We start from the raw sequence: 20,840 nt of genomic DNA, 5'->3' as shown, positions 1-20,840 counted from the left end.
ACTGTTTTTGTCCCCCTAGACACGAGTGTGGGTCATTTGCCTCAGCAGTAGGCACACGGAGCAATTAATGTGTGTAGAGGTAGCTCCTGTAAAGAGGGATGAATTAATTGGTCAAGGAACAATGCTGGTTCATGTTGGTGCTGTCCTTTACCTTGAATTGATGGTGTTGACCCCAGAAGGGTGTGGTGGGGGGTGGGTGTTGGGCAAGCAGGGCAGCATCCTCCATGTGTTCTCACACTCTCTCCTTCCCAGGGAGGACGACCTGCCACCCAAATGCTCCTCTGCCACAAAGACATTCCATGCTGATGCATCCTCATCAGAGAATGACACCCTCACCTCCTCCAACACCTACAACAGCCGCTACTGGAATGACCCCAAAGCCAACCATGCCACAGACTCCTTCACCCGTTTCAGCAACAGCAACGATGCCCACCAGCCCCCTTTCTCCCGCTCGGGAAGCACGAGCACCCGCCCTGTCTATGCCAACGGTGGCCACCCATCCCCAGCTCCCCCTAAGACGCTGGTGGTGACAGCCAGCACAGCACCGTCCCCTCAGGAGGTGATCCGGAGCAATGGCTCAGTCAGCAGGAAGACACGGCCACCGCATACCCGCTCCTACGCTGTCAGCCAGGCCACGCTGGAGCGGATCGGGGCTGTCCCCGTCATGGTGCCCGCCCAGAGCCGAGCTGGCTCCCTTGTGTAATGCCATGCCAGCGGCAAAGAGCCGAGCAAGGGGCCTCTTGTACCCGGTGGGGTGAAGAGACTCTACTCCTTCCTGAAAGGTGATGAGGCGGCAGGGGCACACTCACTCGCCTCTCTTCTCTGCCCTCCCCTTCTGAGGCTGCTGCCAGCTGGTGGGACAATCCCGGCCATGCCGCATCTCCCCGGCTGTCGGGGCTCCTCGCACTGGTGGATGCCACAGTTGTGCCAAGGCCAGGGGAGCAGGGGGGTCAGGACCCATTCCCGGCTGCTGGGCCCCAGCTGGGATGTGCGCCTGACCTCGGCGGGGACTTTTGCTTTTGTTTCCTGTTGGTTTTGAGAGGGTCAGTTCTATCCATTTGGGTCTTTCAGGGAGGCTTGGGGAGATATATATATTATTTTTTTTCTGTTGTTGTTGCTGTTTTATTTCCAAGAGGACGACAGCCTGTGTCAGGGCAGGGAGGGCTGAGTGGGGAGGGGTTCTGAGGCAGGTTATGCCTCAACATGGTGGCCCTGGCCCCCTCCCCATGGCCCTGGCCCCACTGCCAGATGAAGGAGGACGGTGCGCCAGGGCTGGGTATGAGGAGGCATGGGCCAGTCTGGAGGGGCGAGATGGAGGCACAGCCACCAGCTTGGCCAAGGGGGTGGCTGACTGAGGGCATGGACCAGGAAGTGTTTTTCTTTATTATTGCAGTTTTGCCCCCACCCCGACATGCAAACAGACACACACAGGTCTTCCTCAGACTGGCTGCTTTTCCTACACTAGGGCAGAGTGCTGCCAGAGCCCTGTTCATGGCTGTGGAGGATGCAGCCACCTGAGTGTCTTTCCCCAGGATGCCCCATGCAGAGCGAGGGTGCATTGCTGCTGCTGCTGTAGGGCTCGTGTCCTTTTTTTCTTGGGTGTTGCTGGGGTTATTCAGGAGGCAGAGAGGGGCAGGGTGATGTGGCAGAGCAGTAGGCATGTCCAGAGGCATCTGCTGCCCTGGGCTGCTCTGGTTCAGGGCAAGTGGCTTCAGACCCCACAGCCTTGGTACTTGCATAGTCGGTTTTCCTCATCGGGCTATCCGGGGCTGGCTGGCATGGCAGGGCATGCGCTGTGCTTGGGGTCCTCACACAGAGGCATCACAGTTCTCATTTCTGCTCTCCTATGCACACAGAATTCCCAGACGCTGAGGTTGGCAGGATTTGTTTCCAAATCTCTTTCCTTAGAAAGAGTGAAAGCAGGGGCTTAATAGAGGGGGTACCCTGTGGAAGCCCAAATGCTATGTCTCTGCCTCCCCTACTTCCCATGATGTCCTCAGGCCACGTACTGGTGGCATCTGCCATCTCCTCGCAGCCAGGGAGGTGGTTGTGGCTGACACCTATCCTTTTTCTATTGCAACTCAATAGCCTTAATCAAAGCCAAGAGTTGAAACTGCTGAAGGAGCCTGGTGCCATTTGGAGTGCTAGACTGGGAGCTGAGACTTGCCCTCCTAGAGAGCACTGGCTCAAAGGGGCCACGCCCAGATGGGTGTCTCAGGCTTCCCACATAACACCAACTGCTGCACATGTAAAGGCAGTGGTCACCTCCAAAAGCACCAGAACCCTCCCAGGTCTGCTCTTGGAAAAGCAATGTGGGGAGTCACAGGTGACTTTCCATAGCTCTCACACTGGAAAAAGGGTCTGTTTTTAAGCCAACAGACTCTTCCTCATCCCCACTTTCCTTGTCCTGGCACGGCTTTATATACCCTAGCAGTGCACAGACCTTGGGCAGGTCCTTCTGCCTGAGTGGTACCTTTCAAATGCAAGCACAGACTCTGAGGAAGAGGAGGGAGGCGTGAGGGCTGGGTTCCCACATGAACACAGTAGCTTTCTGGGAGGTTGGGGGCTCCCAGACAGCACTAGGTTTGAAGCTTGGCTGAGATTTTGTGCCTTCTTTGCTTAAAATAAAAAAGAAAAGAAAAGAAAAAGGAGAAAAAAAAAATCCAACTTCCCTTCCTTCCCCCTCCTACACAAGTCCATCCAGAATGGGTGTAAAACCCTGCAGCAGCGGTGCAGGCAGGTGGTTGTACTGTGTGAGTGTTTACATTTCAACCGAGCAGTCCTCTTTTCTGCCTGTCTGCTCACTTTGCTGCTGGGTAGTACGATTGACGGGGGAAGACGAGTGGCTTTAGAAACCCTAATGTGGGAGGGGGGAAAAAAATCAAGCAAAAGGCCAGACACATTCTTTCCACTTTTATAACAACCCCTGTACAACATTTACAGGAACACTGCCCTCAGCAGATCCCCTCCTCTACTGGGAAAGCTCTTCTGGTTCCTACCCTCCATGAGACTGTTTGCTCCTCTTTCTTTGTTCTTTCTAATTGTCTAAAATTCAATAAAACTTTATTCATATAAAAAAAGGACTTCTTACTGCCTGCAGCTGATTTTATTTCCCCCCACCTAATTCTGTAACTACAATGAATTTGGCTGTTAACACTCATCCTTGATACGACTGGCAGTAAGCAGCGACCGTGCAACCAAGACCTGCATGTTATTAGGCCAGCCAGTTTGGTAGTGAACCCTGGTACTATAGCCTTGTTTTTCTCATTCATAATAGTCTGACACATTGCCCTTGAAGGTGCAATTTTCCAGGCTTGCAAGGACCCTACTTCCTTAGACAAAGGTGAGTTTTATTTTCTGTCATTTGGCATGGGAGGTCCTTTGCTGCTTTGAGTGATGTGGGAAAATGTTTTTTTAAAATTGCTCATGTGTTGGTTTTCCAATCTGAAACATGGCATGTTCAACCCAGAGCCAAAATCTAAGGCAGTCACCAGGAAGGTCGCTATGGCTTTCTTGGGTATCTGAATAAATATGATGGGGGAAACTGCCAGGAAGTTAACAACAGTGCCGATCCACACAGACAGAGCATGGGAGATTTTAGTGTGGGCATTTACACTTCCAGGGCATAAGGGACTGGGAAGCACACACTTAGTCTGTACCAACAGCTGCTAGGAGAAGGTTATTATTAGTTAGGGCAATCTGATGTTTTGCCAAAGATTTTGCATTTTTCTCTCCATGTTTCATTTTCCCTGTTTCTTGTTTAAAATCCCCCAGATATTCTGAGACTTATTATCAAAACCAGAAACCTACAGATCCAACAGCAGTGGTAATTCAGCCCTGCTGCACATGCAGTGTGTTCTTATTCCGTGGTATTTTTCAACACCTAGTTTAAAATACTCCTGTAAATGTGTTTTCAGCTATAGGCCTTACAGTAAATGAGATCACTGCATTGCCATTTTCGGAAAGTTGCCATAGGAATCTTAATGTTTGCATTTTTCATCTTTTGATTGTGCAACCCTGATGTGACATTAATAGCATCTTTGCATTTTATTGCCATGATAGCCCTGTCAGTATTTTGCTATACTATCCAATCCTTGCCACTGGCTTGCCCCTTAACGTCATTCTTCTGTATGTCTCTGTCTAGTGGTCTAGAGCAAAATTTCCTAAGATAGAGAATAGTTTACTAGGTTTGTGCAGCACCTAGTACGCTGGAGTTTTAGCCTGTAAATTTTACCCAGTGAGGCATTGCTGCAATACAAATATCTAGCAAAAAATACCAGTTAGAGGTTTTGGTAGTGCTCCAGAGTGACTATTTGTCATTAAAAAGCAAACAAAGGTTCAAACTATTATAGTTGTAAGTGGAAGTGACTACTGAAATGCTTGAGTTTATTGACAGCCTTCAACCCCAGCTGTGTAGTAGGGATTGACCACCACAGTGGGTGCCACAGATGTTACTTTAAGTGTCAATACTTATCATTTATGTGACCTTCTACCAAAGAATATCAGAAGAAAACTTGTTCTAGCACAAAGATAAACTGTACATTTGAGTGCTGGGACAGAGAAATAAAAATAAGAGGATGTTTTACATTTTAGAAGTGGACATCTTTTTAGAGGTTAGTGTAGATGACAGCTCAATTTAAAACATTTGGGAAATCTGGTCTATAGACTGCCAGAAGTTTTTTGTAACTTACACAGCTTTTGGACTTGGATCTGCTGATTCATCTGAACTAAAAAGAATAAAATTACCCAGATGCGTGCACTTCAACAAACTTGCCAGAACACAGATGAGTTTCCAATGGAAGCCAGTTTACCAGATCGTGTCTTGTCCAAGACTGCCTGGCTTCCCCAGGAGGACCAGGGGTGCTCAGGAGATCAGTACGCCTTATGTCATGGTTTAGGTCCTCATGAAGAGTACCTCAAATCAGGGTAGCCTCAGATGACACCCAGGGCTGAGGTAACTGGGTGATCAATTTTGTACTGGGCAGAGGAAATCAGCCTGAATTTTTTTTTTATCTCCCCTCCCCCCCCCCCAGAAGGAAATATACTGGGGGAATTTTCATGATAGATTTCTGGTTTCCCTCAGCACCCAGATTCTGTTAAAAGGGTCTTGAACATTTCCAAGATAAAGGGCAGGGAAAACTGACGAAGCAGATCCCTTTCACACATTGACTTCAGAGCAAACCCAGCAAGCTCTATTAACTCATACAGCCTCTGTTAAAGGGAGGCCTGGAGCAGAGGTGTGAGGTATCTTGATGACTGAGTTGCCCTTCTCCCTGTGCTTTTTCCAAGTACTGCTGGCCATCCTGCCTGCAGCTTGCTGTCCTGATGCCAGCTGAGCCAGGGTTGTCCCACCATGCCCTTGTTACAGCTCTGCTCTTGCGAGTAAGGAAAGACGTGCTGATAAGGCTCAGGAGTATCAGTGTTGAGAAAGGGAATTCAACGCCACCGAGCTATGCCTCTCCTCAGGCGGGGAGTAGGTGAACATCAGGGACAAAGCAAGCTTTCAAAGCAGGGAGAATGAAAAGCTATGGCTCTCTTTTCAGCCTGTTTTCTTCCATGTTTGCCTCTGTGCATTGCAAGTGCTGGGAGGATGTTACTGAGAATTACCAGCTCTGTGATCTCCTAAGCAAGGGGGGAAACACACAACACATTTCCTGAGCCTGGCACTAGCCCAGAGCTCTTGTTGTCACCTGGGTGGGTAGCACAAAGAAAGGTTTCATTAGGTCACATACACTTTTCCTTTCCCTATGGTTGAGTCTCCCTTGCTTTAGAGAACACCGCTGATGTGTAGGAATGGGACAGTGTGCATGGCTAAGGATCAGACCCTTACTAAGCCTTCTAATGCCATTTTCTGCTGGCTGGTTGTTCCTGATTTCCCCCTTCCTCTGTAACATGTTTGAATGAGAAAGTGGGTTGGCAGGAAATGTAATCTATCCATGTAAGAAAATAACCAGACAAAACCAACCCCCCAAAACAAATAGCAGCAAAGAGGACATTGAGACCCAGCTTGCATCACTGGCTGGCAAGTCATTCTTTAGCACTAGATGTAGTCTGGGCCATCTTCTAGATTTGGACTTATTAAATCATACTTGAAATGGAAGATGACTTGCTTCCAGTTGATATGCTCTAATGGGAAAACCAGTGTGGTGCATGAGCGCAGAGAAACATTGGTTAATGGGCCTGATACAGTAAAACCCAGAGGCTCTGTTGTTTAGTTTGCTTGTGTTTGGTACAGGGGATGAGCTACACAGCTTGCCTTCCAGCTTCCTGGCTACTATCAGTAACTGCAGAATTTCTCTCAGGTAGTTATTTTTCTTGAAGGACCTCAAGACTCTTTGGCGAGCTGAATATAGCAATCACCAGGACCTTGTCCATGTAGACATTTGAGATGGAAAAAAGGTATGTTTGGGTTGCAGCAGCAGTATTTTAAGCTGTGGCAGTTTCTAAGATTGCACAGTAGCCTAGAGACTCTTTTTGAGTGCTCTGCACCACTGATACAGCATTTCCAGTCATGATTATCTCCTGTCTTCATAGGCTGAGATTTGTGGCAAAGGCATGTATGCCCGTGTCCCACATGATGAACCAAAGGCAGCAGAGGCTAGAACTACCTTAGTAGAGAAGCCAGTGTAGCATTAGACTCTCAAAATTAAGATGCATCATTAGGGCTACAAAGTATTACAGAAATGTGCCATGAACATCATTAGTGCTTCTTCCTTTTGGCTGTGCTTTGCTGCTGGGACAAATACGCACAAACCCAAAGACTACCTTTTTGTGACAAGAACCACAGAAATGGGTGAACAGGGTGAACAAACACATAGGCCCTCCACGAGCTCTTTCCTGGGTGAATTTGCTCAATGACTGCAGACACAGTCTGTTCCTGCTATCCTTGAATACAATCTCCATGTTCACAGTTTTCTTTGCTTCTCTTGCTTGTGTGTGAATGCATTCTCCACACCCCCATCCATGTTCAGGGCCCCCAAAGAAGGTTGAAAACAGGCATGGCTGTAAAGCCCCCCATGCCTTTGCTCAGCCCAGTCATGTAGAGCACACATTCTGTTTGTTTTTCAGGCTAACCTGTTGCACATCTCTCAAATTACGATGGGTTTTGCCACTCGTCCTGTCCTTCCACAAGTTGCAGACTGGCCTAGGGAAAGTTGGTTACCTCTGGAAAAGTAAATAGGGAGGTTTGGGGCTACTGTCCCAAGAGTGGCTGAACACTACGCATTTATTCACACTTTCTCCAGATTTGGGTCACCAAGCTCGTCTTTTTTGGTGGCTCTATGATGACATCCTCTGGAGGGATGAAGAACTACATCGGCTCCCCTTGGCCGCTTGTTCAGCTTGTCTGCACCAGGCTTCAGCTCCTTACTAGCTCTTGGGTTGGTTTCTTTTCCTTGTGGTCCTGCAAAGAATAAAGTGCTCTGTGTCTTAAGTATGAATTCTTTTTTTCTCCTAAAATTGTTACTTAGGATCTGCCCTCTGTACTGTGGTGTCTGCTATGCTGTGGTGGGGAGGCTTGAGCACTTTGTCTGTGTCCCAGAAGTAAATGGTCTTCACCATGGCCTGCCTTTAGCTTCCCAGCTCCTCCTCTTCAAAGCAGGGGGAATGGTCTCGTGCATAGGAAACAGATGGGACACAAATAGTGTAATGAGCTGCAGCTTCCTTATTTAACTGTATCCACCAGTGCAACTGACTTCTTATGGACTCACAGCTGACTTAAATTTGTCCTCTGCCCTGCTGTTGTGCTTGAGAGGAGCTGCCTGGCTGAGTTTTCTAGCTTCTCCACGCTGGAGCAATGTTTCAGAGCTTAGGAGAGCACCCAGTGGAAAAGCCACTGCAAACTGTCTTATGTGCCTGCCAGCCAGCTCTGGTGATCTAAGGCTTCAGTGACCTTGTGAAAACACTCCCATGTCCATGCTCCATTGCAACATCAAGGACAGCTAGAGTTTGCATTCAGATATGAAAGCAAAGTACTTGCTCAGGCAAGTCTGGTGAGGCTTTGGTTCAAAAGGCAAGGTGATTATATGCAAACCTCCCAAGTCTGATTTTCTTTTCAGCTACATGTAGATGGGAAATAGGAAAGATGACCCTAATAGGTTTGGGATGTGACCAAGGTTCCAAGGCTTTTCACTTTACATCGCACCATTTCCAGCACCAGGCAGTGGGGTCCTGGGATATTAGAAATCAGAGGTTGGTTCCAGATCCATGTTTACAAAAAGCTGGTCTTGAAACAGTCTAAACCATGGTTCTAAGCCCAGCTAACCGAGAAATACTATTTGCCTTTGAAATGCAGCTTATAATCAGGATTTCCGTGTCATGCCCTCATTTCTATTCTTGTCGGTCAAGTCAAGAGCATACAGCCCATGGGGCTTTTCTGGTAGCCTTTCAGCAGGGCTTTAATATAAATTTTGTGCCCCCATCTCTCCCTAGCACACACCAGATACACAGTAGGTCTAACCTTTCTTCCGACTGACACAAAGTTCCTTGTCCACTGGCTGGAAGGGAGCTGCAGTGCCTGACAGTTTTGTCATATTTCTTAGCATTAAAATTGATCAAATCAGTCTGTCAGTTTTAAATTATTTTTGTTGCCCACAAAGGATTATTGGGCTGTAGATTTTTGTTTTCTTTTCTTTTACAAAGGTTTTTGGAAGTTATCAGTGACAGTCTGTCTTGTAGATATAATGTCTATGCATCTTTGCATCATATTTCAGCTCTCATAAACTTAAGTCTCAGCATTAGACTTGTGTTATTCAGAACTGTTGCAAATCCGTTGCTTGTTAGAGTGAAGCACAGAGGGAAGGGAACAACCCTCACAGGAATGCAACACCTATACAAGGTAGTAGTGGGAGAGAACAGATACTAGGTGCTAAGTTATTTAGAACATGGTCGCTGTGATTCTTCCCAATGTATTAATTTCTTTTAGGTCCTTTTCATTGTTCATTTAAACCTTCTGGTGGCGTTTCTGCTGCTAAGCTATAATTAATACACAGAAAGTGTATCCCTTTTCATACTAACAGATTAACACTGGCTACTGCCAATGCTATTGAAGTCACTGGGAATGGCTCTACTCTTGCATTTCCCCCCACCCCATTTTTATCAACAATAGGGTCAGTGACAAAATGAAATTGTGGTGTGACTTAGAGAAATAAAGAGAAACCTCTTGTCTCCATCTGAGAGCAGCACGCAATGAAATGGAGCTGTTAAACTGATTGAGTTAACCTGGGGCAAAGCCTGGTGGGGATTTGGGGGTGGGGGTGTGTGCATTTGGGGCTGAGAGCAGTGTAGTTCGATTTAGGTGAAATGAATGAAGGCAATATTAAGTTAACTTGCAGCAAGGGTATTCACCCACAGTAGTGCCCCAGTGTACTGAACACTGGTTTGCAAGCCAGCTGGTATTGAAGCCATAAAATATCTTCATATAGTGAAACCAAGTTACATTCACCAGCCAGTCACATCTCAGCCACCAGGGAGTTAAATTCAAACTCCCTTTTGAGCTTAAATATAAATGTTCTTCAAATATTTTTTTTTACTTTGTAGGTATGTGATTTATATCCTTTAAGGGAAGGAAATTACTCAAGAGGAGAGAAAAAAAAGCACATTAAATGAAGACAAATACATTGGGCACTTGTGATCCAGCAAACGTGCTGCTGGGGTACTAGTCAGACCTGGGTTTCACTCTCAGCTTGTCATTGACTTGCTGCATGACCTGTGGTAAGTAGGGATGCAGACACCCCTCCCGGGGGGCCACAGCCAAATCTTGGAGTGCATGTCGGAGACAGACTCATTGGTTAATCTGAACATAAGAGCCTGAGGGTGAAAATGTTAGCTTTAGTCTCTCTGAAATTTTTTGTTCCCCACCTGCAAAATTGATATAACCATAAAGAACAGGCTTGAGAATGTCTTCCAAAAAATCATCTAATCTGATGTGGACTGTAGAGCCCACAGTCTTCCTAGGCACAGGGATAAAAGGGAATGGTTCTGACTCACTGCCTTATACAAGTTTTATTTTTTAAGGATAATCTGCATATTTCTTCATATGCACATTGCCAGCCCTGGGTGTTAACTTTGCCAGATGCTGCAGAGAAAGTATGCTAGGAATATACAGATCTCTGTACTTCTCATTAATTCACTTGTAACCAGAGACTAGTATTTTCCTTAGTGCTAACCTGTGTTTTCAAGACTGCCTAGTTCTTTCCTTCTCTCTGTTGGGATTGCAGCTCTTCGAAGCAGGCGACCAGTCACACTCAAACTAGCTCTTAAGAGATGCAAGAAGGGATTTAATTCAGTTCCAGTCATCTTTGGCAAACCTGATGGCTTCACCCAGTGGACAGGAAAGCCAGGGGGCGGGGTGGGGGGCGCTGGTTTTATCTAGCATTAAGCAAACTCAATGCTGGGGGTGTTCCCTAAGCACAGGAATGCCGTGTATTTCCTCCACAGGCAGAGCTGTGGTTAGCATACACCTGGCTATCAGTGTTATCACTCCCAGTTATGGCTGGCAGCTGCAGGCTCCCAGCTAACCCTAGAGCCCTCCTCAGACCTGGATGGAAAAACAATGCATTTTTGCTAATTGGAGAAAAAGAGGGAGCTATGGGTTTCATGTCTCTGGAGCTCCTTGTAGGAAATGGAGAGCTCTGGTTGCCATCTCATGTGGTCTTGAAATAGGGACCATCCGTTGGGTTTGGGGAGCAGCAGGTGGGTTTTTAAGACTTGCCCCTCTGACTGAAGGAGCACTGCTGCTCTGTGGAGTAGTGTAAAGGCCACTTTTCCCTGTAAACTGGTGTCAGGACCTTGTCAATGCTGCACTGCGTGCTGGTTCAGCTTTCTTTCAGGACAGCAGGTAGAAGCATGAGCTCTGTTGCCCAGGCTGCTCCTGACAGGACAGCTGCAGCATTAACAGCTTCCCAGCATGTTGGTTACTTGTGATCAGGGAGTGTGCTTGGAGGTGAGCTGGTGAAAACAGCTGTTTGTGAAGTCATTGAGAGCCTTCACAGTGAATACAGTTCCTTTGCTCAGTAACAGCCACAGCACAGACAGGGGCAGCTGTGTCTTACTCTGTGCTATCCCTCCTCATATGCCTTATACCCAAGGCAGCTGTCTTTTCAAGCCAAGTCCAAAAAGCACAGTGTGCTACTCCCTCAACCTCCTGCTCCCAGGCCTAGGCCCCCTCCTGGTTTCTCCATCTATTCCCTTCTTCCCTCCATATATCCTCTCCAAGCCATTCCCTCCCTTGGTGTTTCCCTCAGAGAGGACTTTTCTCTCATCTCTCACCCTGCTTTGCCTCTCCTACTGCTGACAGGTCTGTTCCTTCTCTGTGGACTCTGCCATTCCTTCTCTTCTACTCCCTCCCCCTTTCTTTCCCCGTCCCCTACACTTTTCAGTCCTGTCCACCCAGTCCATGAGGCTGAAGCTTCTTGTCCACTTTCCTTTTCCTCACTCTCAGCTTTCAACTCTGTGAGCTTTCCCTCACTCTTCCCTCCTCTGTTCATCCATCTTCTGCCTCCTCTCAATTAGCTCCATCTCTCCTGATTTTCCAGTTTTGTGGTGAGGCCCAGTTAGCCCCAGTGCAAGCCTCTGAAGGAACTCAGGAGGTTGGCTGGAAGGTTGTAAAGGTGGCAAGTCTAGTGATTTCACCAACATGCAATGACTTTGTTCTACCACCTCTTAGGAGGGAACAACTTAGTCTTGTCCACTCCTCTGTAAATCAATGGTGACATCAGCACATCTCAGGGAAAATGTTGCCTTGTGTAACAGGCAGCTGCTTATCTCCTGGCATTTGCCCTGCCTCCACGGTGCAGAACTTCTTTATGAATGCTGATAACAACCCCCAATGTCCCAAATGATGAGAGAATCTACATCCAAATTTCTCCACCCCTCTTCTAGAGAGATGTAAATGGAGATATAAACAGCCTTCATGTCTCTTGTCATTCATCAAGGATAGTAAATAAAAGGAGTAATGAAAACAGCCAGCCCCTGCTCCTGGCCTCCCCTGCTAGCAGGCTTAGCAAGGAAGTCAGGCAGGCCACGGAGACTACTTGCCCTTGTGAGCTGGTACAGAGGGCTGTTGCTAGACAGAGAGTGTGAGCTGAGCTAGCAGGAGCCAGTGTTTGGAAGAAGCTAGCCATGACTACGCTGTGTGGATACATTGTGGACAGAGGGCTTTGGTCTCCAGGGCTGCCGAGGTAGCAGCTTCAACGGTCAATGTGGACCCTTATGGCAAGGTATCAAAACCAGAGCTTGATGTTCAGCGGCCAGATGCAGTCTGCAGTTTGAAAGAAAAAAAAAAAAAAAAAAAAACAAAAGCAAAGGAAAGAAAAACTTAGGAGAGAAAATAAATCTCAGTGACAGGGAATAAATAGAGAGCACGGAAGTCGTCATTTTTAATAGACTTTTTTTCCTCCGGACCATGACTGCACTTAAAACCTTTGAAAATGGCGATTTCTCGCGGGTCACCCCCGCAGTCCCCCGGCGCCCCCGGCCAGCAGCCCGGCAGCCGGCGCGCCAGCCCGCCCGGAGCCGCCGGAGCCGGGCCGGGCGCGGGCAGCTGCCCGGGAGGCACCGGCGGGGGGCAGCAGCATCAAGCGCTTCGGAAAGTGCTCGCTGAGAAACCTTCCAGCGGGCTCTTGACTGACAGTCTTTTGCACCTAATCTTCCGGACCCGGCTTCTTTCCAAATCCCAGTCGCATCGGGCTGCGTGGCGGTGACACTTTAACATGCAGCATATGCATCTCATTTCCCTATTCACTGGGCTATTTGTAAACCTAATTTAAGCTAAATCTCTCCCTACTCTTATCGTTTTACATAGCTCCAAAGGAAAGGGTGGGAGGGGAAAAATGCAATCAAGTAAGCGAGTTGCCAGCAATGCACCTTTTTTTTTCCTCCCCTTCTAGTACAATAGCTTCGTAATCATTCATTTGCTGCGTAGGAAGGACCTGGCACCCTTCGTTCGTGTAACCTTGGGTGCAACCTTCGTGTCTTCCAAGGCCTATGTTGGAGAGGGAAAATCCTCTAGGTTTTCTGTGAAGGGGTGAAGGAGACTGAGTGGCAGATGCACTTCTAGCTGGGATCCATCACCCATCTCCCGCTTTTGGAGGCAGAAGGGCCTGCCTGTGTGAGGGGCTGTGCTGAGCCCGCTGCAAGGCTGGGGTGGCAGCAGGCATTACACACAGGGAAGCAGTGTGATTTTGAGTGAGCGGACAATTTCTTTCAAGTTATTAAAAAATGACATGTGGTTGTTTGCAGATTAGTTTGGTTTGTTTGGTTTTGGCAAGACTTACAGCTATGACCCCCCTCAAGGTGTCCCAGCAAGTAAAAAACATGAAAATTAATTAAATTTTACAGTTAGAAAGGTAAATTATTTCACCCTCATAAATTCCTGCCAGAGTACTTTTAACCAGCCACAGGATTTTCCCTCTCATTCTTCCCTGCTGCGATGCAGCTTTGCTGTTCACTGTTTAACAGCTGCTGCTGCAAACCAAAAGGAGGTTTCCTCTCCATCCTAGGTGAAGTACTGCTTATTTTATTCTTTGTTTGTTTTTTGGATGTTTGTTTGTTTTTTATCATGATAAAAGTGGTAGGAACCTTTAAAGATAGAAAAAGGCCATGGCAGTTGTTCCAAGGAGTTTAGACTCTGCTCTCCTGAAGGATGCAAGAAGACTGACGGTAAGATGAATGAGCGGGCCCATTTCATGTGTGCCTTTGTAGTTTCCTGTTCAGTAATGTATGTGTGTTTGAAGGAGCAGAGGAATGCTGGATTTGCTCGCAGGCATTTGAGAGAAGACCTTGGAAAACCAGATCTTATGGAGGGAGAGATATGGAGAACGGCAAAAACTGCTTCACAGAAAGGATCAGGGATGCATCTTTGGTCATGGGACCCTTTCGGAAAAGGTGAGAGAGTGACTATTCAAGAGGCTTCAGCAAAGGTGCTACAAGAAAGCTGAGTGAAGAAAGAGGTGCAGAGAAGTGAGTGGAAGATGAGTTGTCAAGGTGAGGGCAAAATGATTCAAATGGACTGCAAAGGGCAAAGAGAACTGGTGAAGAAAGGGCTTGGAGGTATTTTGAGCAAAAGGTGTTGTAGAGGGTAATGGCGGCAGTGTCTTGCATTGACTGAGGCTCAACACCTTCCATGGTCAAAGCTCAAAGTAATACAGGGCCAGAGAAGGTTTTGTTGTCTTGTATATATACTGAATGCTCTGTAATGGGGCTTTTCTTTTACAAAGAATACAAATACCTTTCAAACGGCAACCTGGAGACATGTAACTATTATTCAACTGGTACTAGACCTCCTTCAAAACAGTCTGGCAAAATAAGAAAGATGGTGGAAAGTTCATATGAAATTTCTGTGAAATATTTTCACAGCAAATGTCTGCTCTTCATGGGAAGGAATAGAAATATTGTTTATCACAAAATAAAATGCTTTCAGGTTTGGCAGTTGTTTACTGGGTGGGGGTATTTTTTCTTTTTCCTCCCTCTCCCTACCACCTTGTTTGGTTTCTTCTGGCTTTGAGTTGGCCAACATAAGGTCAACATTTTTGCCAGCTGGGGATATTTACTATTCTCTCCTAGCTGCCAATGTATTTATCTGAAATCTCAGCTGAGAAGGCCTTTGGTTTTTCTTCTCTGTCATGAAGTACCTAAATGGAGCAATTCAAGTTTTAGAAATAAGAAAAGAAGTCTTACAAATAGCAACGTTGCATCAGCCTGTGAAATCTCTTCCTCAGGGCACACCAGTGGTGCTGAGGGACACCCATAGCCCCTGTTGTTGCCTGCCTGAGATTTTCAGGGTGTTGCTGCCCTGATGTACTGCTGATGGAGAAGCAGGACCAGCAGGTGCAGCTCAGTGGCTGTTCAGAGCCCCGGTGTGAGTAGCAGCTGGATTTGGCAGTACTGGCAGCAGCAGGGACTGCAACAGAGTGATCTGATGTGAACAACATCTGCTGGAGACAGATAACAGGACGAGAGAAGCCTGCAGGCTTGTTGAACGGTAACTCAAACTTCAAACCAGTGTTTACAACACATTATGTTCTACTTCATCTACTTTCTTCTCTGGAGAGGCGAAGGATGCTTACAAACACCCTGGAAACATGCTGAATGGATTAACCCGCTGGAAAGCAGGTTGGCAAGAGGGAGCTAGGTCTGGCTGTGACTCAAAACTCACCCATGTTACTTCATTGTGAGAATACTGAGTAAGGAGAAAGCATCCATCTTTCTTAGGTTACAGTAGAACAGATATTCTTGTGCTACACAAGGAGATGCTGCACTGTAGATGTAGCCATCTTCCCAATTATGTCTGGTGGTCATCCTTCAGTGAAGAGTGAGGACATCAACTCTGACACTTCACAACTGTCCAGCAGAATATTCTCATCCTGCCTTTACACAGAACAATTTAAACTGGGCATCACTTTGTTCCTTTTCTAGCCCGTTGTGCTGATGCGGACAGCTTAACCTACTCAGTTAGATTGAATAGGCTGATTCCTACCAGGGCTGAGTGAACAGAAGCAGAAATTCTCTGTGAATATTGGTTCATATTTGAAAGTGAATTTTCATTCAGAACAGAGGCACGTCCACATGACTGCTGCAGCTAAACCAACCAAGCATTGAATTGAAGCTATTCATAACAAACTGTCCATGAATGGCCTGCAGGGCAAAAACTATCTGCAGTGGAAATTCATGGGCAATTTTGACTAATGAATGAATTTGGGAATTTGGCTTTCAGTTTGCAGACAGTTCACAAATAGAAAAAAAAAAAACATGTGAAACTTATTGAATAAATGATTTATAGTGAAATATTTGTTCAGCTCTAATCTCTATAACCTGTATAGTTTATGGTGTTAGAAAGCACTTTAGGATTAGCTGTGGGAGCTATATGTCAATGAATAGTCTGTGAAAAAACCATTTCTTTCTGAACAACTATATGGAGAAGTGTTAATGTCACCTGCTGCAGAGAGAGCCCGGTAAAGGGCTCGTGCTTGGGAAAGGACTGTTGGACTCCAGCAGTGCTCCTGGGCTCTTCAGAGCAAAAACTAAGGCTTGAAATCAGCCCTTCTCACTGACCACAGTAACTAAGGACAAAAAGGGTGACTACTAGGGCTTATGCATGGGAAGGTTTGGCAGCCATTTGAAAGAGTCATTTTGCTTCTGCGATGATATTCACTGAGAGACTGAGCTGTGATCGATTTTCATGAAGGCTGTAAGAAACATAACTCAAACCTTGTTATATAGCAAGGGTATTTATATATTCGAGGTGCTAAATGTTCATCTGCCTGGAAGTGCCTTGCAGCTTGGCACAGCATGCCTTTATGCCTCTATTCCATAGCATTTTACATGGTGCTAATACTAACAGGTCCTCCTGGGAAAACAGTAGCTACACCTTGAGTAAGTAGACTTTCAGGTTCATGTGGAGATGTTCCTAACTATCCTCTCTTTGGTGTTCATCTAGATGCTGTTCCACATTGCATTGCTCCCTCTTAAGGCCAGCTTGCCCCTTCCGTGCATGCCCTCTCCTACTGCAGCATCCCTTTGTCTGGCTTCTACCCATATATCCAAATGCTTATGAGCAGCCTTGAGTGCTGGTTTTCCCTAGCAAGAAGTATGGAGTGCAACCAGCTCAATGCTTCTACATGACACAGGCAACAGAAACTGCTCCATACCACTCCTTTGCAGCAGCAGGAACTGGCTTTGCTTTGGCAAAGTAGGAAGTGGAGCTGACTTCTGAAGCTCTGTCAACGCTGAATCCAAGGTAACTCAGAAAATGATGACCCAGAATGAAACTGAAAATGTTCCTGTTCTGTGTTGGAAACCCTGGCCAGCACTTCTGCAAGCACTCTTAAGTTGTGCAATGGAGAGCTTTCTGCAAAGCCCATCCTACCTTTGCTCTTTCTCCCCAAATGAACTGAAAGCTTCTAAGCTGAGACCAGCTGGGAGGAGACACATGCTGCACACAGCCATCATGTGAAGGAAAGCTATAGGAGCAGCTTGCCTGTGAATGTGGTGGAGATTGATAACAAATATGCTGTGGCATTTCATTACAAGTGTCTACAGGGAGTAAACTGCATTGTATGGATCCTGATTTGTGCTGCTTTTCTGCTTCTCACAATATTATCAAAGATCGATCTTAACCTTCCTTCCCTTACAATCACTGGCCATAGTTGTCTCCATAGTCCAGTTATTGCTCCCTGCTCACTCTTCCAGCCCTTCATCTGCCCGCTGTGGCTCACTTGCCACATCTCCTCCCCAGCCTGCTCCAGATGCCTCATGGCGGGTAAACTAATCCAGTGTGTTGCATATCAGACATGTTTATGGCAGCAGCAGAAATAGAAACAGAGACAGCAGGAGCAAAGGTACATTGGCTCATGCTCTTCTTCATCTTTGCTTTTAGTAATCTTGACATTTCAGGAAATAAATGGCCCAGATTGGACTATGAAGACATTTCCAAATGCATAAAGTATTACAAGGCATTTGACTTCAGACCAATTACTGTTGAATTCTATTAATTTTGCCGCATGTTTCAGATGTCAAAAAAAGAGAACTTACAGTAATGATAGTACTCTATTTTGGTATAAACAATGCATAGCAAAGCAACTTTCCTGGAACTGCCATTTTGCAAAAATTTTGCTTCCAATTCTGACTCATCTAGAGGGATAGGGACTGGAGAAAACTACCCTGAAGCCACAACGGAGAATCCTTAGGTTAAGTATGATCTTAATAACATTTTTATATAATTTTATGACTTGCTTTCATTATTGTAAATCTATGTTTTTAAGTGAATGTATTCTTTTATCCTTAAATCTTACCTGGTAATAAAACACATTTCTGAACAATAGGACACACATTCAGACACTGCAGTCTTTTAGGGCTGCTTTGCCATTATTTAAGCTTGGGCTGGCAAACCCTTGTTTCATTTACTGTCCAGTATGTGGCACTGTAAAGTCATGGGGAAGTCCACCTTTGTGCTACAAGGAGGAGGGCCTACGAAGGCAGTACAGGCTATTGCGTTGTGAAGAGGTAAGAATTATTGTGAATGTCTTTGGAAAGCAACAAAAGAGTAATAGAAGAGAAATAAAGAGAAAATAATCCAGTGAAAACATGGTGCTAACTTAGGATCAGTAGCAATGAGTGAACACAAACACCCATTTGCAGAAATATGTGGGCATGCGTTTTTAAACTTTTTTCCCCCAGCATTACTCTTAAAGAAATTGGGAGCCTGAACAGAGGACAGTAATGAGAGTAATCAGTGTTCTGACAAATATGACCTATGAAAAGATTGAGTGAATTTGGGTTAATTAGCCTACAGAAAAGAAGGCTGAAGGGGGAAGGTGGTAACAGTCTTCCAGTATATAAAAGGCTGCTGCAAGGAAAAAGAGAATAAACCGTTCTTCTCATCCATGGTGGATAGGGAAAGAAATAATGGGCTTAAATTGCAGCAAGGAAGATCCAGGCTAGAAATAAAATGGCCATGGTAGTGAAGGACCAAAATGGATTGCCTGGGGAGACTGAAGACTCCATCACTGCAAAGCTTTATAAGAGCAGATTAGGTGGCCAGTTGCCAGGTGTGGTTTCATTCTAGTTCATCTTACTTCATAGCAAGGGATGAGCTAGGTGGTTTCCTGATATTTCTCGATGCCTTTTTTTCTTTGTGGTTCCAGATGTGCCTGGGATTCAGTCAACTTCATACATGGGTTGGAGCACTGGTGTCAAAGGCAAGAAGAACAATCCAATCACACAAGATGTGATAAGAAGATTGATTCAGTGTTCCTTTGGGCTGTGCTGAGTAATAGTCTCCAATGCCTGTTGAAAATATGCTCAAGTGGGTTCTCCTCCAGTTGTGGTGGGAGCTAGGTGTTAGGAGAAGGGCTGGAAGCAAGGAAGGTTGAAACAAGAGATGTCCTCTGTGACAAGAGATATGGTTTCATGTTTATTTTTCAGGAATAGATGGAGATCATTCAAGATAGTTTGGACAAACTAAGGTGTTAAAATCATGCTCAGGCTTCAAACTTTTTCAGATTCATTCTTTAAACCTTCTTTGTCCTGATCCTTGTTACTCTTGTAGTAATTCCTGCCAGTCCGTTTCCCCATGCTGGTTTCTGCTGTTCCTGATCTTTCTCCTTTTAACCCCAGAGGAATTAACCAACCAGTTCATCTGAAAGCCACACAATTCCTCCTTTTCTTTCACCCTCCCTCTGTCCTTTCAGCCTGCCACACAGAGACCACACTATTCGTAACACTGTCACATGCTGACAAAACCATATCAAATGAATACCCTTTGGTTGCTGTGCATTCGTGCCCCAGCCATTGCCTTTCCCCTCAGAGGAGGCGGACTGAGCATCTCTGACTGTTTCTTTGACCATATGGTGACACCATCTCTGTCTTTGTCAATTCATAACATTCAGAAAATGTTCACTTTCTGCTCCCTCCCAACCCCCAAGGTCTCTCCTGTGCTGTCCCAGATGTTATGCAAAATACAGCAGGCATTTATCACACTAGGCATGTTTAGATGATTTATAAGGCAGTACCACCTGCCCTTCAGTCTCCCAGAAACATGTGCTGCTGACATTCTACAAGGAAACACTTGTTCCTCCAGTCTAAAGGCCCGGTGACAGGCTCTGCAAACCAGGTGGGCTGGCTTTGCTGTACTTGAAGGAAGAATTATAAGGGAGGGAAGGAAGAAAGCAAGCAGTTTGCTGAAGCAAACCTACAGCAGATCAGCCCCTGTTCCCAATGTTCTTGAAACCATGAGCCTTGATTTCCAGACCTTGTCAAGCTGAGGCGCGGATCACACACCCTTTCCTGGCTGCTGCTGTGCCAGGAGAAGGGCATACTGGCTCCGGCTTCCTGGCATGGCACCTTTGCCTGAGGTAAGCTTCTTTTCATACCTGCCTGCTGAGGTGGGTTTTTGTCAGGACACAACAACTTGTTTTAGCCATTTGAACTAGGTTAGCAATGACCTGTTATTAAAGATAAGTCAGCTCCTTCTGCCTGAAATGTGGAAGAGATTGGCCATAAGATCATTTCAGTCAACAGATCTGACCAAGAAATAATGTCTTCTTGGATGCATCTGGAAGAGGACATGGCATTGAGCCCTGATATTTGTGACTCTGGATGTGCCACCAAACCCACACAAAGAGAACTATGAGGCCTTATATTATCATAAATAAGTCCAATAATGTTTTTGCCTAATGTGTGAGGGACAGAAAATAAAGACAGAACCATAAGGCTGTCTCTACACAGTCTGGGAATATCTTCTGTGCAAAGCTATCAACAGCCTAGGTGAGATATGTTGCAGTTCTTCCCACAGAGAACTTTGAAGGGAAATTTCCACTGGCTGCCTGAAGAGAGAGGGCTGGCCATCCCTGTCCTGTAGAGCTGTCTTATTGCTGTAGTCACAATTATTTCAGGTGAGAAGCAGTGTTCTGCCAAGAAAAGCCAATCCCAGTTTGTGTCTAGCAGAAGTGGTAAGGCCTGCTTCTCATTCATACCACTGTGCTGTCGAAAGCCTAATGTAACCCTAAATCCAAATCTTCCCACTTCATGGTTTCTCATACTTGTGTGCCCTCACAGTCATATTTTGCCTCTTCTGATCACAACATCTGTCTGTGTTTCCTCTATTTTGTCAGACAATATTTTGAAAATGTTGCTGGAAATATTCATTATGTCATAAGAGGTTTTTTTCTGTTTCCAGACAACTGGAGTTTGTTAGTTCAATTCCTGCTCCAGCCCCACATTTCTTGCGCTATCCAATATGAATCTCAGTATATATTAGACCAAGGACTGTAGAGCAGAGCAAAGCAGAATCTTATACCATGGCATATTCCCTTGAAATTCTTGAAGGTTAGCAGGACTGAACA

General features: G+C 45.9%; 1 protein-coding gene across 1 annotated transcript in view; it reads left to right on the top strand.

Moving 5' to 3' along the window:
• IGSF11 (immunoglobulin superfamily member 11) overlaps positions 1–3,051 on the top strand; it is a 109,251-nt gene extending 106,200 nt beyond the window's left edge. The window contains exon 7 of the mRNA XM_075106651.1: positions 253–3,051. Coding sequence (XP_074962752.1) covers positions 253–703 — 451 coding nt within the window. The 3' untranslated portion in view covers positions 704–3,051. The remainder of the gene's footprint in view (positions 1–252) is intronic.
• The last annotated feature ends 17,789 nt before the right edge of the window (positions 3,052–20,840 follow it).

Source organism: Phalacrocorax aristotelis, chromosome 1 (assembly GCF_949628215.1).
Source record: "Phalacrocorax aristotelis chromosome 1, bGulAri2.1, whole genome shotgun sequence".
NCBI lineage: Eukaryota > Metazoa > Chordata > Aves > Suliformes > Phalacrocoracidae > Phalacrocorax > Phalacrocorax aristotelis.
The sequence above is the reverse complement of the archived record's forward strand: the minus strand, read 5'-3'. Positions and strand labels throughout refer to the sequence as shown.